Source organism: Poromitra crassiceps, assembly GCF_964638095.1.
Source record: "Poromitra crassiceps genome assembly, chromosome: 22".
Classification (NCBI taxonomy): domain Eukaryota; kingdom Metazoa; phylum Chordata; class Actinopteri; order Beryciformes; family Melamphaidae; genus Poromitra; species Poromitra crassiceps.
In genome coordinates this window covers 8,094,903-8,120,546 of record NC_139647.1, presented here as the reverse complement: position 1 = coordinate 8,120,546, position 25,644 = coordinate 8,094,903, and the positions used below count along the sequence as shown (strand labels likewise).

Below are 25,644 nucleotides of genomic sequence, written 5' to 3'. Positions count from 1 at the left end.
TGTTCGGCATCGTGTCTGGAGATCAAGGAGATTATGGAAAGGAATCTTGGTGGCCGCCATTCAGATGGAAAATTATCTTCTAGTTAGATTTGTGGTGGCTCTCAGGGCGACCGACATCTGTAAGCCACCAGCATACAGCGCAGATCATATGGAGCTCCGTCTGTCAATCGCGTGTGGAGGACTTAGCTTAGCGCAGAGCAGAGAGGGCCATGTGGGTTCAGCTGCATTAGAGCTTTAGGAGGTCATGATTTGTAGTGGTGGTCCAAGCTTGTCATATGATGTTTTCACTGTAACCACTGGGCAGAGTGGCTAAGTGATGTGTGATGTGTATGCAGCATATAATCTCACATTTCATTGCCTATATTCTCTGACCTCATTGTCGCCAGGCAGCAACAAAAGAGGCTAAAACTCTTGGCATTAGTATATAGAGTGAAAGCTCCAAAAGTCAAGCCTAAATCGTCCACCAGCGCTTCTGCGTAACAGTTATCAGACGCGTAATCTTCTCTCATCTTATCCATCAGCCGTCTAGCTATGCATGAGCAGGCACAGGCAGCCATGGCAAAGTGGGCCATCAGACGGCTCAACCCGGCGACCTACGCCGCCCCCGCCTCCCGCCTCCCGCCTCCCGTCTCCCGTCTCCCACCTCCCACCTCCCACCTCCCACCTCCCACCTCCCACCTCCCCGCTCTGCACGTCTGCGTGTGGCCAGAGGTTGACGGGGTCCTCGTCAGCATTTGACTTCTAACTGCCATCGCACCATCTGCTCCGCCCAGCGGCGGGCCCTCCGGCCAAGGCAACGCTGCTTTTGGGCTGGTTAGGTACACCACATCCGCTGTACACTGTGGTCAAAACTAAACTAAACTAAACAAAACAAAACAAAATTAAACTAAATAAAACAAACTAAACAAAACAAAACAAAACAAAACAAACAAAACAAAACAAAATAAAACAAAATAAAACAAACTAAACAAAACAAAAACAAAACAAAACAAAACAAAACAAAACAAAACAAAACAAAACAAAAACAAAAACAAAACAAAACAACACTGTCATGCAAAACAGTGACAACACTGCAGACAATCTCTAATATCACTACTATGATTTGAACAGAGCAGAAGCTGATATGCTGACTGTATGCTCAGTGTAATGTTCAATATACAGTGTAGATGCATGAGTTGAGCATGGCAATAACGCTGCCATGGTTATGGGTTAGAATCCCACTGGAGCCACACTCTAAATGTATAGTATATGATGAATGATATATATATATATATATATATATATATATATATATATATATATATATATATATATATATATATATATATATATATATATATTAGGGATGCACGATAGTTATCGGACAGATACGTATCGGACCCGATATCAACAATTATGACGTCATTCAGATAAATCCGATAACGTTATTAATAGCTCCGATAATATATATATCTATTTTTTTGGTCAAACAACTGCGGTGTGGGTGGATTGGGATGAGGGCGTTTGTTTTTTTGTAGGCCCCTCCCGTCTTACCAGTACAATGGTATCAGTGATTGTGTGTGGTTTAGGAAGGGGTTGTTTTTCCACAAATCCAGCGCTCCCTCTCTCCAGCGTGATGACGTAATGGCCTGAACGTCCCAGAATAAAGCTTCTGGCATACTCTTCGCGCACGCGCTGGAGGCGGGGCTCAGAGGAGGGCGCGCGCACTCTGCGCGGGCCAAAACAGAACATACTCAGTGCGCAGCTCCAGGCTCCAGGCAGTCTGAATGAAATTGAATGTAACGTTCCCAATTCTATGTATTAAATTATAAAAAACGACCCCTCCACATTTGGGAAGGCTAAGCCACACAACTAGTTCGTTATAATCGAACAGCATGCTTTGAAGGCGACTTTACGACGGTGAGGACTCAATCACAGCAGATATCCGCTGATAGCCTACCACGGAGATCTCACAGGCACAGGCAGCAAAACCGACGCGCTGATAGAAAAATCTCCATGGACGCGCCGCGCTGCGCTCAGGCCTCGCCCCCCGACACGCCCCGTGCGATGTCGTCATAATCGCCGTGCGCCCTATGCGCTTGGCTGGGCGCGAAGAGTATGCCAGAAGCTTAACAGCAGTGCACGCTGGCTGAGCAACAGAGCATGGTAGGAGGGATACAACGAACGTGGCGTCGGTAGTTTTTAAAGTTTCTGAGGAAAGCGCTTCGCTTGCCATTTGCAATAAATGCAAGTCAGAAGTTCCACGAGGAGGGAAAAAGGCATCGAGCTACAACACACACATCCATAAGTCACCTGAAACATCGCCATGGTGTGTTAAACGCATACGAGGAAGCGAAAGCGTTGCCCACTTGAATACTGGAGGAGCAACCAGTCCCGTTACGAGCGACTGTCTCAGCTTGCTCGTAAATATCTGTCAGCACCATGCACCAGTGTTGACTCTGAACGCTTGTTTTCTGCCGCTGGAAACGTGATGACGGAGAAAAGAAACCGACTGCTATGCGATAAGGCAGAGAAGCTCCTCTTCATAAAAAAAAATCTCCCACTGATCCACCCAGAGTTAAAACAAGTAGAAGTAGTCGAAAAAGAGTAGCGATGCAGATGCAGGGCCAACCCCCCACACCCCCCCCCCTTCCTCTCTCTGAGAGAATGCAGTCAATGCACTTTTTCAATTTGTTTTGTTTACATGTAGAGACAGGTCTGACTGTCCTGTCAGTATTTAATTTGAATCCTTGGCTTATTAAGAATTGCCAATTGCAACCGTTCTATAGGCCTTTATTTTTGTACCACTGAGAGTGATGAGCCTTACTATTCGAAAATGTTTACATGTTACACACACACACACACACACACACACACACACACACACACACACACCTACACACCTACACACACACACACACACACACAATATAGGATGCCAAGTAGTTTGGTTTGATTTCTTTTTGTTTGTTTTTTGATATGTTTGCTGCTCTCCTAGTATAAATAATACCATGTAAAGGTAATACTACATAGTATATACTATAGTTGTTTCATGGACCAAATAGTTGTTGGTATTCTTCATTTATTGTTCAAGGAAACACATTGCCATTGACAATTTGACATATTGCAGTTGACTCAGATTATTATATTTATTTTGAAAAATAAATAGTCACTTTAAGAGTGAAAACTGTTCTCTTGGCTTTGTTTTGTTCATAGTAATGCTCATGTCATTTATACATCTGGTTAGGTCAAAACAAAAACTACAGGAAAAAATATGTATAAAAAAAAATATATATATATATATTATCGGTTATCGTATCGGTATCGGCCTTGAGGAGCAAGAAGTTATCGATATCGGTATCGGAATCAAAAATTCAATATCGTGCATCCCTAATATATATAGTATATAGTATATGTATATGCTGCACTCACTGCTCACTGGACTGGACCGTGCTTTGAATAAAAGCATTCGCCAAATGGCATATTTTTAAAACCGTAAGAGGAAGAAGTAGTACAACATTAGTCTATGTTCAATCAAATGTTATTGCAATGCAGTGATTTGCCACTAATGGCATTTTTTTCAGCTAATTTGATAATAACAGCCTTTACTAATACCATTAATACATATTTTTGGCCAAGAGAAGCATGAACATTTAATAACAGCCCATGCATGTTACAGCAGTGCAGACATCTCTTAGCAACATGCCTTTAAGTGACATACAGATGCATCTGACCAAATACAGTCCATCTGTCTCCAATCTATGCAGCAGCCTATAGGCTGATCCACATCAAGTAAGGTCAGATGAACCAACCATAAGTCTAGTCGACACACAAACAAACAAATCAAGAAGAAATTCAGCGGACGAGAGCAGCAATCCACAAATGGGACACGCTACAGGCCATACAATCTGACGTGCAGGCAGCAGCAGCAGCAGCACATCGAGTGGAAACATGGCGCTGTGGAAAGAAAGGCTTTTGGCGTCTCGGCGGGTCCCCCGATGCAGAAGGACACACGGCACGCCAGCCCAGCAGCACCTGAGCAAGCTGTTAAACACGCCACCTTAATAACCATTACGCCCACTACCCATGAGAAGGCAATATATATAGTGAGGCTGTAATGTGCAGTGCAGACAGAAAAGAAGCCAGCACACTGACCTTGGGCCAGTTTAGTGTGTGAATGTAGGCCACAGTATGCAGTGCACCCCGCTGAGGCTCACCTGTTTCACTGCTCAGTGGAGACTGAGAGGGCTAGAAAAACACACACGTGAGAACAGAGCAACTGAACACCGTATAAATCTACAGTTTAGTATCCAGGCGTCAACATATTATTTCATCCTATAGAGCAGGGATACTCAACTTGCTTTGCCCGGGGGCCACTTTTTCGTGAAATGATGGGAGGCCAGGGGCCAGTTAATAAACAAACATTTTCTGTACATTTTTCTGTAGCGGATTGTAGGTTTCTGGGGTGTCAGCCGGAGTTTAGTCGGACAATGTTGTGCACACCGGATAGTTAGTTAGGTTAAGTTGGTTAGGTTAAGTACATACATAAGTGCCTGGGTAGCGAGCAGACGGCGGTATTTGACAATTTAGCTGGAGCTCAGTCAAACTTTATTTCACGTTAGTCTTTATTGTGAATTAGATTCTAATTCACAATGAAAACTAACGTGCAATTATTAGAAAGTGGTCGGGGGGGGCACTCTGCACCCTGTCGCGGGCCGCATCTGGCCCCCGGGCCGCAGGTTGAGTATCACTGCTATAGAGGGTGCGTCGTTATCACCCACAGGGCGTTAAAATGAATCTACCCCAACGATACGCCAGTGCAAATGATCTTACTGACTTATCTTACTTCCCATACTCTGTGTGGGACTGACTATCACTTTCTCCTTTCACAAGGAAAGCTCCGTTTCCCATCTTTGTCTTTGCTCTATCTTTAACGTCAACCACCCACATCATCCATCACAGACACGGGACAGACCATCGGTGGAACATAGGGGGGGGGGTCAATACTCTCTCAATCGCCCCTTTGCAACCTCTGCTGTCCAGCTTAACCCATTGATACCTGATGCAGCATTTGTGTGTGTATCCCTTTAAGACTGCAAACCGCGTTAACGCGGTTCGCGGTCTTAAAGGGACACGCACACAAATGAGGGATATACACACAAATGCTGCATCAGGCACACAGGATGGAGAGTGGCAGTGTCTTCTCCGATTGATCCATTTATAAAAACACCAACCTAATGACGACATCTGTGCTTTTCCCCTGACTGACATGATGAGTGAGGCCAGAGCCGGCATCCATAAGTCCAGACTGCTATGAAAACCACCAGAGAAAGAGGCGGGGCCTCTCACAACAGGAGCAGGCAGCATGTGATCCGTCTGTCTGCTGGTTGGTCGGTCGGCGGGTTTGAAGCAACTAGGATTTGGATGGGGAGGCCTACAACAGACCAGACCAGACCATACCAGGCTTCCTGATCTCAGTCACATGCAGGGGGGGGGGGGGGGGTGTTGTGGGATGTGCCCGGGTGGGGTGCGCCCGGCCCGCACCGCCACACAGATCAGCAAGCCACTCCGGTACAAAAGGGGGGGGGGGGGGATGCATCAGCGCTGAACAAACGCGGCCCTGGGCCCTAAGTCCTCCACACACCATGACTACTCAGCACACCGGTAGCAAATCACCGTGGGAAAAGGAGGCAGGCAGGCAGGGGGGAAAGGACTGGGGGACATACCGGTCGGTGCCTGGTGCACTGGGGAGAAGTTGGCGGTCCAATCAGTCGCCTATGTTTAGCCCTTTCCCCAAGCATGAGGAAAAGCACTGCATTATGGTGGTCCGGCTCGCCATTTCTTTCGGGAGAGAGGGGGTTTCTATGACACAGACAGACAGGACGTAACCACTGTAACTCTAGTGGGGCGTCGTCTCCATGCCCCATTGGGCCCTAGCTAGCTACAGGCGGCTCTGCTGCGATGATAACAGGCCTGTAGGCATGTCACAGCACAGGAAGCAGTTTCTCTGCCAACCCTGACAGGTGCCTTATTGTTCAGCCAAACAGCCATTGTGCACGCAACTTTATTTTGAAAGACATATCTATCAGGCTCAATTACCCATTGTCTGGTTAGTCCTGCCTGCAGAAGGCTAGCCCGGTACCCATCCCCTATGAAACGCACGTTTTCAGCACTCTTTGAATTTGCATTTCCATCTTCTTGACCTCTTAAAAAGGCGTGTAAACGTACCGATTGTTCCTGTTTTAATGCATCAATGCCATTCACTTTTTTTCAGGACTGACGAAATCGCTAAATCGAACTATCTTGCTATCATCCAATTCCTTTCCTGCCGCCGGTGCTGCTGCTGCTGCCATGTTGGTTGTTATTGTTGTAGCCGTGCTCTGTAATACGTCATCAGTAGATTAGTCCCGCCTACATCATCGACCAGCCAATAAGGCACCTCGGCCAGTATCTGTCCGAAATAACTGCCAGTGGGAACATGCAAATTCGAAGGGGCTGGAGACCAGGCTAGCAGGCATTGGTAGAAATAGATGAGAATGTGCTGTTCTTCACGGTCCTCTGTGCACCCTAACGACTGCAGAATGCAACAGATAGTCTTTATTCAAGCTCCTACTGGAAGACTTTCCCTGGGCACTGCCATTATCACAGCTCTGAGAGCACACTGCTGGCAGTGGCACCTCTCAAAGAGCGGCAGTGGGGTATGCTATTGTAGCGACGCAGCCTCATTTTCATCTAGTTACTGTAATTGGGGAAGATCTGGGGAGACATCTGCCTCCCCCTCAGTAATGTCTATCATAGAATTGCCAGGCGCATCCAGCAAGCCAAAGATCTCAAGCGGAAAAAAGCCCCCGGTCCAAGCTGCTTATGTAGGTTAATTATGATATGCATGTAAATACAGAGGATAAACATCACGTACGATTCTGAACCCCCGGGGGAATGTAGGTTGGTTGTATTATTGAAATATTTACATGACTGAGAGGAAATGATTGCATGCCGGATTTCCCCCGTGACTTGTACTATTTCATCTGCACATGAATGATTTTTGCACTTTTGCATGCAATTGTGCACAATAATAGAAAATCATTTCCACCTCACTGCTTATTTCTCTATCCCCACTCAGGAAGAGTGGTCAGTTGAGAAGTCTGGGATTCAGATCAATTAAGTCCCAACTATAATTGCGTCCCTGATGTGTGTGTGGGGCCTGGGACAGCTGGAGTTTGGCCAAACATTTTGGTATTAAAAAGGGGAAAGTATGTTAAACGTTATAACAGGCCATGCAGCATACTGGGGCCCATCTTAAAACACTCCTCCTGTGTGCCTCCTTAGTTCAGCACAGCTCCACTGAAAACTAATCTTTCCCAGACATGACACCCTGTGAAAAAGAATGGTGTCTTATTGATTCCAACGCTCCGGGAGGAGAGAAACGCTTTATGCTTCATCTGTTCAGATGGGAGCTGTGAAGCCACAGAAGACATAAATCCACGGCAGTGAAAATGAAGGAATGGAAACTTCTCTTACATTTACAGTGAAAAAGCACCTACTGTACTGTACGGACCTGTCTGCTGCAGCTAGCCACCAGCACAGGAAAGAGCCTATTTATTTTCCCTTTATTGGGAATTGAGTTGTTGTGTAGGCTAAACTTCCTACAGGAAAACTGTGACGGATATGGTCCTGGACAACAAACAATATATTTCACTTTGTTTACTCTCCCAGAGGAGCATGTGTTGAGGCAGGCCACAGCAGCAGACAACAATAGCATACAGAAAGAGAGACACGTTATTACGTTAGGTCTGTTTGTGCAAAAAACCCAAACCACTGTAATGTGAGGAGGAGCGAGTGGTTTGAAGTTAACCAGGACTTACTGGTGATAACCACCTAACCTAGTAATGCTGCTGAAGGTACAGTTCCTGAATGAAGGGTTTAATAAAGCACCATCTTGTCTTAATAGGATATTATATGAAAAGGGAAACGCAACATTAGGGCAAAGGTGAGCAAAGGTTTACTTGTGTCATTGTTTAGACAGATGAATAGGCTAAATGTCCACCACGGGCTGCACAGAACAACTGGACATGGCCTAGAAGAGGAGACCTAATAGCTGTGGATTTTACATTGGGTGGGCTAAGTTGTGAAGGCTTCATTATAATGTTCATTATCCATGACCAGTTGGACATTGATGTCTTTGTCGCCCCCTACCGTTTTATGGAAGCACACTCCACTAGGCAAATTCATTCAAAATTATTTCTGAGCGATTCTGTTCTCAAGAATCCAATTGGTTGGTGTAATAGCATTAACGTTACTGCAAAGCAGTGTCGCCTAATACCTATGCCTACCGAGTCGTGTAATAATATTGTTTGTCTTATGTAGGCTATTAATATGAATGTGCTTTGCTCTGAGTTAATGTTAGATAATAGTATATCTAAAACCAAACGAAAAGCCAACAGAAAAGTTAGTCATAAAATGAACGAGTGCACACTTTAAACACAATCATTGCGCTGTATATATCGCTGAAAGATTATGTATTACGGCTATATTAGGTCTGTTTTGTATCTGAATGTAGGCTAACGTTAGTTCACTATTTCCACGAGTTTCTCTGCCATTCGGCGCGCGACTGTGTGCGTGTAGCGCACCACACTTTCACTAACGTTACAGCTCCGCACTTCACTAATAGTTTGTTGTTTGTTTGAGACGAAAAGACATGTCTTACCTGACAGCGTGGGCGACACTCCCCCGGGGATGAGATGGCGTTAATATCGTTAGTTATCCTTTATGGGGGAAAAGCAGTTGGAGCGGGGTTTGTCGGAGGGCTTCACACATCTCTTTCTCTCAGCAGCCTCCAGACTGAAGTAGCATGGACTCTAGCACCTATCTCAGTGATGACAACAACACGCAGGCACCCGACTCCGCCCCCTCCTCCCGACGCCAGCAGATACATCTCTCTGCCATTCAGTTGCGTCTGTTCTGAGAAATAACAGGTTATTTTGGACGAAGACTGTACAAAAAAAAAAAAAAAAAAAAAAAAAAAAGTTGTTAAAGGCCATTTATAGTAAAACTGTCATGTTCACTGGGTCCTGCAGAGCCCTGCACTAATTCACCATCAACTAGACACAAAGCCCTACAGTGGCACCAACTGGTGAACTGCAGAAAAGTTACTCCCCCCAAATATCACCTGAATCTATGTACGGTACCCTATTATGACAGAGTTGTTTTCCTGCAGTTGCCCACAGGCTATTCTTGACGACGGCGTGGCCACTATGGGGCCAAGGCGTCTATAGCCTATAAGAGTCTGTCTGACCATAATGTGCGTATGTCCCCCCGAAAGAAAGAAAGAAAGAAAAGAAAGAAAAAGAAAGAAAGAAAGAAAGAAAGAAAGAAGTAGCAGATTGGTGAAAGAAAGCCAATGATGTCATACACATGACCCTACGGAAAGTAAGAAAGTGGCCAGGTCACTGATGATGCCACACTGATGACTCATCGGTGATTATGTCATCATCAGTGAGTGATGCCATGATGTGACATCATCACCGATGACATCACAAGGTCGCTGTTGATGTCACAATTGCTCAAGCAACATCACTGATGACATCACTCACAATATATATAACCATTTATGAAATCACAATTGCTTGAGTGACACTGTCTGTTCACAGACAGCCAGGCCCATGTGCAGTTTCAGATCTGCACATGGGCATTGAGCACTGATGATGTCATAGACATTGTAACATCATCAGTGATATCATAAATCCTTCCCTGCAAAGGCTTTATGTAGGACTGTCTCAAAACTGATGATGTCATAGACATTGTGACATGATGACATCATCAGCGATGTCATACAATCAAGTGACAGACTGATTATGTCACTGTTTAGCCGTCCCAAAGTATGCATTAGTGACATCATCAGTGATTTATGACATCACTGATGATGTCAGTGTCTGGAGCAAGTCACGCACAGAGCCATTGTGACATCATCAGTGATGTCATAAATACTTATCTGCAGACCACAGAGCCATAAAATCACATATTCCGACATGTGGCATCATCGCTGATGTCATAGATCCTTCCCTGCCTAGACTCTAAGTAGGACTCACTGACAGAAGAAATTGCACTAACATGAAGTACAAAGAGAAAGCCGCCCCCAAGAAGAAGAATGGGCTCAAGAATATGGATGACCTGAAGAAGGAAGTGCCCATTACAGAACACAAGATGTCTTTAGAGGAGGTATGTAGGAAATTCCAGACCGACTTTGTCCAGGGACTGACCAATGCCAAGGCAGAAGAGTTTCTGATCCGGGACGGTCCCAACTCTCTCACCCCACCACGCACCACCCCGGAGTGGATCAAGTTCTGCCGCCAGCTGTTTGGTGGATTCTCCTTGCTGCTGTGGGCCGGGGCCATCCTCTGCTTCACGGCTTATGGTATCCAGTCAGCCACCCAGACTGACGTTTTAGGAGACAATTTGTACCTAGGTATCGTGCTCACAGCTGTCGTCATCATCACCGGCTGCTTCTCATACTACCAGGAGGCCAAGAGCTCCAAAATCATGGAGTCGTTCAAGAAGATGGTGCCCCAGAAAGCATTGGTGATCCGTGAGGGTGAGACCAATGAGATCAATGCTGAGGAGGTGGTGGCTGGAGATTTGATTGAGGTGAAGGCAGGAGACAGGATCCCTGCCGACATCAGGGTGGTGTTTGCTCATGGCTGCAAGGTGGATAACTCCTCCCTAACAGGCGAATCAGAACCTCAGAGCAGGTCACCTGACTGTACAAATGACAACCCCTTGGAGACCCGTAACATCGCTTTCTTCTCCACCAACTGTGTGGAAGGCAGAGCGCGTGGCCTGGTGATCTGCACCGGAGACCGCACTGTCATGGGCCGCATCGCCACTCTGACCTCTGGCCTGGAGGCTGGCAAGACCCCCATTGCCAAAGAGATCGCGCACTTCATCCACATCATCACAGGTGTGGCCATCTTCCTGGGCGTGACCTTTTCCAGCCTGGCCTTATTCTTGAAATACACCTACCTGGAGGCTGTCGTCTTCCTCATCGGCATCATTGTGGCTAACGTGCCTGAGGGGCTGCTGGCTACAGTCACTGTGTGTCTTACCCTGACTGCCAAGCGTATGGCCAAGAAGAACTGCCTGGTGAAGAACCTGGAAGCTGTAGAAACCCTGGGCTCCACCTCCATCATCTGCTCTGACAAGACAGGCACCCTGACCCAGAACAGGATGACCGTGGCCCACATGTGGTTCGACAACCAGATCCACGAGGCTGACACAACCGAGGACCAGTCTGGTGCCTCCTTTGACAAGAGCTTAGTGACATGGGTGTCACTGGCACGTATTGCCGCTCTGTGTAGCCGCGCCGAATTCAAGGCAGGCCAAGATCACCTGCCCATCCTGAAGCGTGACGTGGCCGGCGATGCCTCCGAGTCGGCCCTGATGAAGTGTATCGAGCTGTGTCAGTCTGTCAGGGCGCTGAGAGACAGAAACAAGAAGGTGGCCGAGATCCCCTTCAACTCCACCAACAAGTATCAGCTCTCGGTGCACGAGAACAACAACTGTTACCTGCTGGTGATGAAGGGAGCCCCCGAAAGGATCCTGGACCGTTGCTCCACCATCATGCTGCAGGGCAAGGAGCAGCCTATGCATCAGAATCTTAAGGAAGCCTTCCAGAATGCCTACATGGTGCTGGGAGGACTGGGAGAGAGAGTACTGGGTTTTGCCCACCTGCTGATGCCAGAGGACCGATACCCCAAGGGTTTTGACTTTGACTGCGAAGATGTCAACTTCCAGACAGACGACCTTTGCTTCGTAGGCCTCATGTCCATGATCGACCCTCCCCGTGCTGCTGTGCCTGACGCTGTCTGCAAATGCCGGTCTGCTGGTATCAAGGTCATTATGGTTACTGGAGATCATCCAATCACAGCCAAGGCCATCGCCAAGGGAGTGGGCATAATCTCGGAGGGCAACGAGACGGTGGAGGACATTGCGGCCCGTCTCAAGATCCCAGTCAGCCAGGTTAACCCCAGGGACGTCAAGGTCTGTGTGGTCCATGGTACAGACCTGAGTGAAATGTCTCAGGACCAGATGGACGACATCCTAAGGAACCACACAGAGATTGTCTTTGCCAGGACTTCTCCACAACAGAAGCTCATCATTGTAGAGGGTTGCCAGAGGCTGGGTGCCATCGTGGCTGTGACGGGGGACGGCGTTAACGATTCCCCTGCCCTGAAAAAGGCTGACATTGGTGTTGCCATGGGAATCTCCGGCTCCGACGTGTCCAAACAGGCTGCTGACATGATCTTGCTGGATGACAACTTTGCCTCTATTGTCACTGGAGTGGAAGAGGGCCGTCTGATCTTCGACAACTTGAAGAAGTCTATCGCCTACACCCTGACCAGCAACATCCCAGAGATCACCCCCTTCCTGCTCTTCATGATCTTCGACATCCCCCTGGCTCTGGGAACCATCACCATCCTCTGTATCGACCTGGGAACTGACATGGTGCCTGCCATCTCCCTGGCCTATGAAGAAGCTGAAAGCGACATTATGAAGCGTAAGCCCCGGAACCCAGTTAGGGACAAGCTGGTGAATGAGAGGCTTATCAGTATTGCCTACGGACAGATCGGTATGATCCAGGCTCTGGCAGGCTTCTTCGCCTACTTTGTGATCCTGTATGAAAACGGTTTCAAGCACGATGTACTTCTGGGCATCAGGGTGGAATGGGATAACCGCGCTTGCAACGACCTGCAAGACAGCTACGGGCAGCAATGGACATACGAGCAGAGGAAGATTGTGGAGTTCACATGCCACACGGCCTTCTTCGTCAGTATTGTGGTTGTGCAGTGGGCTGATCTCATCGTCTGCAAGACCAGGCGTAACTCTGTCTTCCAGCAGGGTATGAAGAACAAAACCTTGATCTTGGGCCTGCTTTCAGAGACAGCCCTGGCTGCCTTCCTGTCCTACTGCCCAGGCATGGACGTGGCACTCAGGATGTACCCCCTAAAGGTTACCTGGTGGTTTTGTGCAATGCCCTATAGTTTGATCATCTTTGTTTATGATGAACTTCGAAAGCTTCTCATCCGCCGGTACCCTGGAGGTTGGGTGGAGAAGGAGACATACTATTGATCGATGGAGAGCATCTTTACTCAAACCCCCGTACATCTTTCACTTATTCCCCCATCACGCCATCCCTACAAAGACGCACCCCCAGATGCCCCACTGCACCCCAAGACAACCGATTTGAAGCTATTTTCATCACAAGTGTCCCAAGGATTAAAAACAGCAAAAGCAGCTTTACAACTTTCTACATTGACCCCTGTAATGGCAAAATAACCCCCCCCCCCCCTTCCCCACAGACGGGGGGGTCTGCGGAGGGTCAGCACCGAGCTCCTGTCAAAAAATGACATCACTGATGACATCACTAGAACATAAACAAACACATTAATAAATACTCTATACTTCCAGTGTTGTTGCTACACAATGCTGGGGGTATGGGCCCAGGCCACTGAGCTATGGGCCAGGGCTCACTCTCTTATGGGTACCACTGACGCCAAACTCAATACAAAAGCCTTTCTATTTGACTGTTGTCTTGCTTGTCACTAAGTTCGCCCGACTACACGGCTTTAGACCTTTAGACCCTCAATGGGGTCTTTTGTAATATTCGGGCTGAAAACAGCTTACGTGTCTTGTTTATTTACAAAATTCACATCTGCAATCATTGTTTTGAATGGCGGGTTACCCACAGTTCCGGGTCTCTTTTTTTGTTTTGTTTTATTTACACAATAAGAAAATACAGGTTCACAAGAGAGGTTACATCAGAATCAGAATCAGCTTTATTGGCCAAGTATGTACACAATCATACAAGGAAATTTGCTCCAGTTTGCTTAACTCTTATGTAGGTCTCACACAAAAGAAAAAGTATGCTCAGGCTAAAACAGACAAGAATCACAAAGCAATTAAACATGAATTACTATATACAATGCAATAATAATAATAATAATAATAATGAGTGTATAAAAGAGTGTCTTATTTGAAAGTGTGTGTATGAAAGGGATATAGCCTACAGTATATATGGATATATACAGTTATGGGCAGTTATTAATACAGTTCTTTATGTGTAAAATAATATAAATAAGCTACATGTAATGTAAAAGTCCTCTCTCCTTTGCTCGCGTGATGTCAGAGTAGCACCAAACAGAGAAGAGCGGTCTGTTTTTTTGTTTTTTAAATTAACAATAGAGATGTACAAAATATGTCAGACAGACAATAACACATCACCATACTTGAGAGCTATAAACAAACAAATGAATAAGACATAGAACAATACAATACAATACAATAATGTTTACAAAGACAACTTGACATGTTAGAATAAAATAAAAACAAGGACAGACAAAATTACATTATCAAAGGTCTGTTTGCACCAAAAAACTACTTTTCCCAGGTACCCCCTGACCTTCAATGACGTAAAAGATGTGCGACCGCCGTTTCGTTTCCATGGCGCCGATGGAAGCTCAGTGCTCGATTACTAACTAGCCTGCATTTATACGCTTATTTGGTCGTCAAAATGTCAGCACAACCAAATAGCGAACATCTCGAAACTCTGTTTTCACTTGAGCTTTTGGTTCAATACATCCGAGTCGACAACGAAAGCAAAGTTTCCGACGAGCTGGCTCTGGGAGTGCGACTGCTGGATTTCCCAACGCTGCTCATTTATCGAGCTGAGCAGCAGAGGAGTGGCGGTGTTCAACACCGTCGGGAGGAGAACCGGGGTGAATACGCCTTTCACAGAGGCAAGTCTTGTTTGTTCAAGATAAACCTGGACTCACTGCACGGCCATCTGTCAAACAGCCCTCTCTACGCCATGGTGCTGGACGTGAAAGACGACATCCCTAAATTAGTTGGCACCTCTCTCATCTCGCTGGCTAAACTGGTGGACAGAATCAGGCGCGATGTGAATGCCCATGGCATTTCCACTCCCTCTTCGCAAGGAGAAAATAATCTTGTCGACTTGTGTAACCTAATGGGAGACAAAATTGGGTCAATTTCCTTGGCTTATAAACTTTCAAGTTTAGGAATTAGTTTATTGCCACATATCTCAGAAAAGAGGGTCTGTAACATACGTGGAGGACAACACATGGAGAACAGTGGACCGTTATTGTCTGACCCTGGGCAAGGACAGTCACACAGTCTGGACAACGAGTCTAATCTTTGTAAAGACATTCAAATGAATGGACCGTCAAATGAGGCAACGCGGGACGATGCTGTTTGTGTTGCCACACAGACAGAGCTCAGGCCAAGAGGCAACGTGCATCAATCGTCCCAAAGAAATGACACCAGTTTGGAGGATTTAACTGTCTTCTGTCCCCCGCGTCTCTTCTACAGCAGTTCTGTGGAGAAGACGAGACAAAATGAAGGCGAGGATTACAGATTATTGAAAGTAGACTTGGAGTCTCTCATGCTGGAAGATTCAGAGGAGGAGATGCCTGAAAACAAAATGGAAGGTTCAAGCAACCAAGAGAACCAAGCAACGAGTGGGGCGCCTCCCAATGTCCTTGGGGAAGCCTTAAGGCAGTTGCCTCTACTAAATGCCCTTCTTGTTGAGCTGTCACAGTTAAATGGTCAAAATGCACAACATCAGCCCTTATCGGTTCATCCCAATCTAGCCTGGATTTACAGGCCTTCCCCAGAGCCTGCAGCCTGGCAGGTGAACATGACACCAAAGTCACAAACCAAGTCGCTGCATAAAAGCAGACAGGTGGCTAGTCCCAGATTAATACATCAGCATTCTCCTCGAAACTGTTCAACTCCGACGGTGAAGCCTGTATCTGAAAGGAGTAAACGTTCCACCTCCTCTACTACGAAAAAGCTGGTGTATGGAACCACGAAAACGTCCCGTCTCAGGCTGAAGCTGATTCCGACTGATGTAGCAAAACGCCGCGAGTGCACGGAAACGCCGACAAGTAAGGCCAAACGAAAGACATTCAACACCAGTAATAAGACGATAACACACATTATAGGAAAATCATTCAACGAGAGCTCCATCACACGTGACTCTGCACCACGAGAAATAGACGCGCGGAAACACAAGCGCGACGATGCAAATAAATCTGCGGGGATAGTTTGCTGCAAGCACGATGACGACGACGACTCTCGGAAGCTTTCGGGAAAACCTTTGCGTTCTGAAGCGCACATGAAACTGATTCATGTTCCCAGTGTGGAGGGAGGAGATGTTACACAAAACCCAGACAAGAGGAGCCATCGTAGTGAATCACGCCAAACACAGCCTGAGTCTGACAGGAACAGAGGGAAAATGGAAACTCCGGGAAGCAGCCGGAAATCCTCCTACTCGGACTCCAGCGGAGGGGGAAAAGAGGAAGGCGATTACATGGATGACTTTACCAGTCTTGAGCCCAGCGACGGCTACTCCCCCGACCGCCTTAGTAGCCCCGAACCCGCTGTAGCCAAGAGGCAGTCACCCGTTTGTGGCGACCTCTGTGACACGGACTCTGGAGGCGTCCGGAAGAGAGCAGCCCCCCTCCCTGCGCCTATCAAAGCCCCCAGCTCTCCACAGCGATCCCTGAGGGGCACGTACGTCATCCGACCTCGAACCCAGGCCTCGGCGCTCACCGTGTCCTCGGATGACAATGAAAGCGGGTCCGCTTCCGTCCAAACCGTACGCTCCAGAAACCAGATGGCAGAGAGTGGCAGAGCAAAGAGGACTTCTTCTGGCACGGAGAGTCTCAGATGGTCAAGAAGTGGAGAGAGTGCCTCCACCAGCAGCGGTCCAGTTAGAGTGCTCTCTGCAGAATCAATAGCATCCCTTGAACCACAGGAGGCAAACGAAGGTGGAGATGAGGTGGGAGATGAGCTCGGTTCTCTGGGTTTCAAAAATAAGTACCAGCACATCTCTGAGCTCGTAGCCAACAAACTCCCTGGATACACTGTGTAAAGAACAAAACAATCATAATTCAAAATATGAATTGTAGCTAAATCAAGTCTAAACCATTTCTTTTAATTGCATGTGGGACAGATGAGTAGGTATTGTTCACAAATGTGTAAATTGTCTTCCCAGCAGCTACGATGTTTTACAACTTATTTGAATAAAAATAATCTTTTGATGCAAATAATTTGTGTGGTTTTGTTAGTTTACCTGTGAAATTACTTGAGTGTTGGACCGTGAAGGTCTCAGCGATAAAGGTGATGAGCAAGTGATCATGCTCTCAATCTACTATCATCATGTATGCAAAACATTTAAAAGAACATTTCTCATTTGCATTAGCTTTGTCATACAGTCACTGGTCACCTTGAACATCTCAAAGGGTTGAAGGGAGTTTAGCAGGCCTAGGCCAGGTCCTGCTGCACCAATACACGTGTTTTCAGGTTTTCTCAAACACCACCTGCTCCTCTCCTGATATTATTTGAGAAGCAAAATATGGACTATGGCTATAACTATGGCTACAACTCCCCCCCCCCCCCCCAACCTTAATAAACAATTTATCCGTGTTTTCAAGATGCTGAAATGTACCTTGTGCAATGCACTGACTGGGAGAAAGTGAGAAGTCAGGCAACCAGCCAGCCACTCTTCAGTCTTCAGCTCGAGTGCGCATGCGCCACACCAGTGTGTGTACGGAAGTGCCGCAGCAGCATGGTGGTGAACGCAAACTGAAATGTCTAAACACATTTTCCTGACAGGACCTCCAGGTAACACGAGCCGCTCAGTACTCCGTGTGCTCACGCCTGTTTGAAGTTAAGCTGTGAGTGAAATCTACACCACTCAGCCGACTGCTTTAGCCTGACTGACGTGATGTAGACACAGCAAGCTAACGTTAGCATTCTGTATAATGTTGTTTGTCTAATTCGATCATAATAAATCACAGTGGTGTAAAGTTAACTGCCTTTCATTCTGTATGACTGATAGGTTGATACACTATAACTATACCAACTATCCCTCTGTAGAGAGAAACAATGTTATGTTAATTCAAATTTATAAACCGTTTCTAGTATGCAGTATTGCAATACCAGCAGAAACATTTGACCCATAGCCTATGGCATCTGAAGGGGTTCTCTCAAACCTGTATTAAAAAATTAGCCAGGTGAGGCTGTTGGCATCCATTCATAGGATCCAAGCAAGTATGGCACGGGAACCTCTTCAGGAAACGATCGAAACTAGACCGTGCAGTAAATATTTTACAGTCTGGGAAGCCCCTCATTAAAAATAATACTCCTGTAGCCTACTGCCTTGACAATAACTCTTTCTCTTGCTATAGGTGTGGGGAAAACCACGCTGGTCCAGAAGGCGTGCGAGGCTCTCGTGTCGTCGGGTGTGGGTGTGGAGGGATTCTACACAGAGGAGGTCAGGGAGGCAGGCCGCAGAGTGGGCTTTGATGTCGTCACGTTGGCAGGAGAGAGGGGCCACCTGTCCAGAATCAGGTAGTCGGCGTTGTCATCTTATACAAATCAAACCAGCCAACTGTCTTTTTTTATCACCATGTTTTGGAGTAACCTTCACCCCCCACATTTCAACTTACAGAGACATCGCCGGCGCGTCTCACGGAAGACGGGAATACACAGTCGGGCAGTATGTGGTAGATTTACCTTCGTTTGAAAACCTGGCTCTCCCTCTCTTCAGAAATGTAAGACAGCCCGGCCCCCGCACGTCGCCTCTCTTTAGATTTTAAAATTACCCTCATCAATAGATCACAGTAGGCAAAACACTCCTGTTCTCTCCCCACTTATCAGATCATCAGAGCGTTGCTTCTCTTGCAAATTGATGGAGTTAATTGAAGGCTTGTGCGAACGCATAAATTCCAGAGTGACATCTTTAGTGTCGGTGGTGCCGTCTGGCTGTCACTGACCATGATGTATCCTGCATGTAAAGTGAGCCTGGAGTGCCGCCTCCAAGGTCTCTGCTGCCTGTGCCGCCACGCCACATTACTGCACTTTCATCTCATTTACAGCGTCTCTGTAATCACAGCAGATCATCCATCGCGTGCGTAATGCACACAAAGTCCGAGGCCATACGATCACTCACTCATATTCAAATCCATGATGCATATTAAGCGGATGAGCTTTTGCCCCCAATTTACACTAGCCACATCATGGCCACGAGCCAAAAAAGTCTCGTATAAGAATATTTCATTTTGTTCACAGTCGAGGTCCAAAGTCAATGACCTGGATTTTCATGGTTGTAACAATTATCAATGAAAAAAGAAACAATCCGCACACCGAGGAGCTCCCGTTTAGGTTATTTTTATTTGCAACACAGCGTGACGTTTCGGGCCACACTGGCCCTTCCTCAAGACGCTTTGAAAGCGTCTTGAGGAAGGGCCAGTGTGGCCCGAAACGTAAGTACTCTATTGATCCAGCACCCAGGCCCAGTGTGGCCTATTTTTGGATGTGCGTGTCCCTACCTATTTGTAACAATTATCAAGCCCGAGTCTATGTACAGTATGTGCTGGCGTTTGATTGCCTATTGCAAACGTGTCTTCTCGTCTCAGATGGGGTCGTCAGCCAATGGGGGCAGTACTAGGAAGGCGTTTGTCATCGATGAGATTGGGAAAATGGAGCTGTTCAGCCAGTCGTTCGTCAGAGCGGTGAGACAGACGCTGGACAGCTCTGCCTGCGTCGTCCTGGGCACCATCCCCGTCCCCAAGGGCAAACCGATGGGCCTGGTGGAGGAGGTGCGCTGCCGGAGCGACGTCAAGGTCTTCACCGTGAGTACATGAACACAGACACAGAAAGAAAAAAATATATATATATATTTAGGTCAGTTTATGCGCTTGAATATCCCACAATAGATGTCCATACTACAGCATGGAAAGCTATTTACATTGTGCCCACTCGGCCTTGGGAGGCTGTCTGCATTATCCCTCTCCTATAGCAGGATTAACTCTAAATCATGCGTGACTGATTCAACAACAAAGGACGCTCTCAAACGTCAACATAATTTATCATAGAAACCTCTCAGTTATGGATATTGTCATGCAAGATGCTTAGCATGCCGGGGTGGTTATCATCATGGCTAACCCGAGGTTATTGTTGTGGTATAAACAGTTTGGAGATTTGATGAGCATTCATTCCATTTGATTAGATCAGAGACGAGGTATTTATAATCTATGCTTCGATAATCTCCAAGCAGACAGCGAAACACTAATATACGTTGACCCAGAGGTCCTATGGGACTGGATCAGTTCTCAAAGCCAGTGCTTCTCATTTTTGGTCGTAGCAGCACATGGGCCATGGTGTATAAATGTACATATTGTAAGGCTAGCCACTTTCTATTTTGAATAGTCTTAACTCCTTTGTTTTCCTCTCACTTACTGTAGGTGTCCAAGGAGAACAGAAATGTCATTCTACAAGACATTGTATCAGCGCTACAGGAGAGTCTAAAGCACACAACCTAATGAGATGATGGTCAATCAACGGAAAGATATGCAATGCTGTCCATCTTTATGCGGATAAGTGTTATTTTTGTATGTTTGCATATGTGTGCGCACACAGCCAGGCATGTAATGCAACAGTCACACACGCTCTTCATAACATGGATGTGACCTAACCTGAGGGGCGTTCATATCAGCTGGAGGATTTGGTGCAGTGTGTCACTGATGCACACAATTCTTATGCTTTTTCAATACTGCCTCAAAATGCTGAATAATTGATTGTCAGATAGAGCACAGCAGAGGAATCAGCCGGATGCTAAATAGATATTCTGGGCTAATCTTCAAAGCACCTCTTTGTTTAGCTGTTGGTCATATACATTTATATGAAACTCATACAGGCATTTCACATGTATGTATGTACAGGTTTAGGGGCTGGGACATATGCACTAAAAATCACATCTCTGTATTTTTAAGCTGAATGGCAACACACAATATTTATCTTGGTATTTTCTACAAAGGGCGCTAAAGGTTCAGTTGTAACTTTGTGCGTTGTAACTTTCGTGCAATGAGACAGCCTGGTCATTTCAGTCAATGACATCACTTTGCTGTAATGCAGCCGTTAAAACCAGGAAAAGACAACACTTATGTCATATCACCATATTATTTATCGTATACAAAATCTAAAATGATATTTATTCTCATATCCCAATATCAATATCGTATCGATATATTGCCCCGCCCTATACACGTCTCTGCGATGAGCGGTGCTTTGTGGTCAGGTCATACAAAGTGCCTCCTCTGCCCAGCCCTTTCTTCTTCTCTGCAATGTGAGCCTGCCATGTAAGAGTCTTGTCAACCTGAGGATGTGCTGCTCATACAATGGAAATCAATATTTAACGCCGCAACAATAACCGATCCCCACATGGTTTATTCATCCGCTAGCATGAATAAAAAACATTAGTTGAAATGTAAACACCCCCACATTGTTTCAACATAAATTACCTTGTTTTCATTTTCTGCGCTCAAGAGCCTCCTCTGTCAGAATTTAGTTTACTTTTCCTTCTTTTTTTGAGAATCCACAAGCTAGTTGAATTATTGCTTAAAAAAAATGCCATTTCAGTTGTAATTTTGTGCCTTTGAGCCTGCAGCCATGTATTTCCAGACTGTGAAGAAACAGGGGAGCAGATGTACTTAGCGTAACAGTCTGTGTTCATGTTCACTCACTCTGTTTAGGCCTGAAAGAAGATAACGCAAACAATGTGGAAAATGAGCCGCAGATGATAACTGTTGTTTTCATAATAAAACAGTACAAATGAATAAGCTCCACTCTTGTTTCAGGGATTTTATTCTCCATCCTGGGAGATTAGGGAATTCCTATGCATGTGCATTCAGATCCCACCTCAGGTTACAGTAAAATATAGGCTACATGGCAGATCAGATCACTGGAGATAGGATTTCCAGACGTCAAAATGCATTTGTCTAGGATTTATTCCGCTAATGCAGTTCACAAGTGGTCTCCACAAAAGGAATTACTGTTGCAAAGCTAGACATGTTGTCACACACGGAGAAATGTGTAGCTCTCGATGACTGTCAACAAACAGCTGCAAGTTGAATAGGTCGAATTAATCCGATGTGCTTAGCGTGCCCTTTTTTCCACTGGCTGTTCATCTTTTGTAATATAGGTTTGTAAAATGGGACCAAAGAACGGTAGTTCAAGAGCTTCCCAGGTTCATGAGTATGTAGATAGTTCAAATCAGACAGAAACCAACTGCTGCTGGTGGGAATCTTGTGTTGCGTGAGCTCCAACGTCTGGCAGTTGCATTAGGGCTTTTTTAATATAAACCTTCTGGCAAAGTTATTTGTTTTAAAAAGCATAAAGTATCTTCAGGTCATTTCAAAGTGAAAATACACTGATTTCTTTTGGCTGCTTTCTAATACCGCTTGTATAACTGATGTAACCTGTCAAGCTGGCTGTGGAGAGAACTGCCAGCTGTGTTCTGCGTCAGACACGCTGTGCCAGCATCTGTTCTGTGGCCACCACTGACGTACCACTGGATCCACTGGCACCGGCAGGCACTGAGTAACTGCTTCAAAGTCAACACTGTTCATATTCTTTTTTAAAACCAACATGCAAAAGATGACGCTGGATTCTTATTGTAGGGGGCCAGACTTAACAAGTAATAAGAGTTGACGATGTGGTTGGTGGTAACAGGACAGGCCCAGCAGCAGCAGTGCTGAGGGGAGGCTGCCTGGCAGCACTCCTGAGGTGGAGGGGATGCTTTTGCCCCCCCATAGAGCAGGGCAGCAGATAGATTATGTAACCGTGACCAAAGGCCTTGCCAGCTTCACCAAGTGTGCGTGTGCATGTGTGTGTGCGTGTGCACGTGTGTGTGTATGTGTGTGTGTGCATGCGTACGTTTGTTTTGATCTAATTAGCATCGAACTAGGGCGGCACAATTCATCGTGTTTTCATCGTCATCGCAATATGAACATGCGCAATAAACACATCGCAAAGACTGCCTGAAACGCAATGAATCACAAAAGTGGTTTTATTTACATGCATCATGCGTTCCCACTCGGCGTCTGATCATTTTGTCTTGTGTTGTAAATCCAGCATACACCTTTCCCTTGGAACAGTGCGCTCCGCCCCTCTGCCAAAGCCCAAACACGCTGTGTGTAGTTTCAGCTAGAGTCAGTGTGTATTTCATTTCTTTATTCAGTGGGCACAGGCTATGTTTGGGGAATATGTTAGCATTATTAAAGCAGAAAGACATAGGAACTGTATAGCTAATATGCATACTTTAATATTTGTTTATTTATCGCAAGTCGTATCGTCATCGCTATATCGAACAATGTTCTCGCACATCGCAGATTTTCCTCATATCGTGCAGGCCTACATCGAACCATGTTCTCCATATTGTGGAAGAGAAAGGAATAAAGATAGCAATTTCCATATGATCATATATATCCTGATCTGATGGACACTCCAGTATCATCCTCATCACCATTACAATATACGGTAGCATTGAATCCAGACTAATATGGGTTTGTGCACAGAAGAGATGTAACATTTAATCTATTCTCTTTCTGTACTTGTCGGGTGATAAATTGTCCATCATGCTTTCTATTTTACACCATAATAACCCCGGGGTTCTTCATAAATAGACATTGTGCCCATGTAACGATCGGACGCCCTCTCGGGAGAGCTGCGTGTATTGATGTAAACAGGAGGACTTGAATGAATATGAACTGCATTTGCCCTTAATATCCATATCGCATAGATGCATTCACACCATATCTGTGGGACAGATGTCTGTGTGGCACCCTGCATCCTCTTTATCCATCACAGAAATGCAAGGAGCTTACCAACCATCCAGGACAAAAGGGAGCTTGCTGGGGAAGGGGGGGGGGGCTGGTGGTGGGGAGGGGGAGCTTAGAGGAGGACATTTCTCTGCAGCTTTGTGGGACCAGCCCAGGAGGCTCAATGGCAGCTGTGGAAGAAGGGGACATATTATGCTATATTGTCCAAATATGGCAAATCTTAGAACACAGTGTTGTGCAAAATAGCATGTGGGAGACAATGCCTGCTCCTCCTCCTCCTCCAGCCTTTTCAAATCATCGCCTGACTTCATGTTTTCACTGTTTCTTTTCCCCCAAAGTGATGTGCATCGCGGGGAGCTAAAGCTTCTTAGTGTCTGTGTGATGTCAGATTACTCCAAAAGCTTGTACACGCTGGGCACTTTAGCGATACGCCCCTCAATCAAGGTCACTTCTCAGCGTGTGATACTACTGTACACTTCCTGTCACCCCTGATGCAGCATTTGCGTGTATATCCCTCATTTGTGTGTGTATCCCTTTAAGACCGCGAACCGCGTTAACGCGGTTCGCGGTCTTAAAGGGATACACACACAAATGCTGCATCAGGTATCAATGGGTTAATGGACATAACTACGCGGTGACATAAGGTCCACCGCTCTTTGACAGGTGGGTAGTTAATGTCAAATCTGATCTGAGGAGCTGTTGGAGCGAGGCCATTTGATCCGGTTTCCTAACCACTATTCCACACTGCTGCTGCCCACCACCACCACTGATTCTTCTTCCTAAAGCGTTCTTCCCATTACGTCACTTTCATGGGCTCCCCGGGGCCGATGAAGCCAGACAGGGTTGGGTTTCAAAGACCTCTGTCCTGGCCGCTCGCTCGCTCGCACACCCCACTACCAGCCTGTACCTTTCAAGCCCGGGATCAAAGCTCAAAGAAGTAGTAGGGAGAACGAGAGGAAGATCTTCCTATAGTCCCCGACAAACCCATTTCTTCCTTAACCGTTAACATAACATGAGCGAAATGCATTCCTGCCCCCCAAAATGCTGGCGTAAAGTGTACGCTTACTTTGATCTATTGGCTCTTTACTATGATACGAAACAGCCTCCCCACACTAACATACGCTCACCTTCCCTCCAGAAATCTGCGAGGCGTTAAAAGAGTCATGCAGCCCTTTACGGAGACGCAAGAACCGTCAACAGCAGGGGAGAGGAGAGGTGAGGCGGAGGCCTGAGGACATCCTTCCTTCTCCCCTTACACTGCTGCCTTGGTGGTTCTCCTTGTGATCTCCGGTTCTCTTTGAAAGACAGTGATAACTACTGTGAGTCACCCTTTATCTGGCCACTTACGTGCTCAACCTGGTTTTCAACACACCTTTGAGAGGATGTGTCATATGAGCTGGTGATAATGGTTGGACAGGGGAAGTGAGGTGGGTGTGCGTGGGTGGGTGGGTGTGTATTTTGTGGTGCACATCTCCACGGCCTGGCTGTATAATCAGACAGAGAGAGAGAGAGAGAGAGAGACAGTCACTTTCTCTGCAGGGGGAGGGGTTACAACCCCCCGGAGCAGTAGTAGGAGCTGTCAGCGGATGATGTGGAGGTCAAGAGGTCAGAGGACAGAGATCAGGGGCAGAAAGCGATCAATCGATCAGTCGTCTCTTTTCCTCATCGGCCCTCTGTTGTCTGGAGCTGGGTCCCACGGGGGCCCGCAGAGGATGTGGCTGTCATTCTAAAACCTTATAAACGTGATAGAGAGGAATAACACGGCGCACTGCGTTGCCCTCCGTGGTGGAGGAGAGGAGGCAAACCTCAAAGTTCACGCACAGTCCACCACCACGCAAAGGTTCTCACGCACACAAAATGTCCAGCTGTTGCGTGGGCGGGCAGCAACTTTCTTTGTGTATGACACAACCTAACCTGAAGGTCATTGTGGTCTTGTGGGGAGTATACTCGTTTAATTTCATATAGA

General features: G+C 46.4%; 2 protein-coding genes and 1 pseudogene across 3 annotated transcripts; all 3 read left to right on the top strand.

Annotated features, from left to right (window-relative positions):
- The first annotated feature begins 10,116 nt into the window (after positions 1–10,116).
- LOC310795964 (sodium/potassium-transporting ATPase subunit alpha-3 pseudogene) lies at positions 10,117–13,101 on the top strand (annotated as a pseudogene). The gene has a single exon. The product of its transcript is annotated as a sodium/potassium-transporting ATPase subunit alpha-3 pseudogene (transcript).
- A 1,441-nt stretch (positions 13,102–14,542) lies between these two features.
- map10 (microtubule associated protein 10) lies at positions 14,543–16,927 on the top strand (the record flags this gene model as incomplete). Its single annotated transcript, XM_083658287.1, has 1 exon — positions 14,543–16,927. One exon carries the CDS (start codon positions 14,543–14,545, stop codon positions 16,925–16,927), a length of 2,385 nt encoding a protein of 794 aa, XP_083514413.1.
- Positions 16,928–17,603: 676 nt separating this feature from the next.
- ntpcr (nucleoside-triphosphatase, cancer-related) lies at positions 17,604–21,654 on the top strand. The gene is made up of 5 exons (XM_083658451.1): positions 17,604–17,679; positions 18,246–18,408; positions 18,509–18,611; positions 19,476–19,691; positions 20,304–21,654. The coding sequence occupies exons 1-5, from the start codon at positions 17,646–17,648 to the stop codon at positions 20,379–20,381; spliced, it is 594 nt and encodes a 197-aa protein (XP_083514577.1). The 5' UTR covers positions 17,604–17,645; the 3' UTR covers positions 20,382–21,654.
- The last annotated feature ends 3,990 nt before the right edge of the window (positions 21,655–25,644 follow it).

Coding starts and splice junctions, on each gene's coding strand:
- ntpcr (XM_083658451.1), top strand. CDS start 17,646: ATGTCTAAACACATTTTCCTGACAGGACCTCCAG. Junction 18,612..19,475: donor CTCTCCCTCTCTTCAGAAAT/GTAAGACAGCCC, acceptor TTCTCGTCTCAG/ATGGGGTCGTCAGCCAATGG. Junction 19,692..20,303: donor GCGACGTCAAGGTCTTCACC/GTGAGTACATGA, acceptor CACTTACTGTAG/GTGTCCAAGGAGAACAGAAA.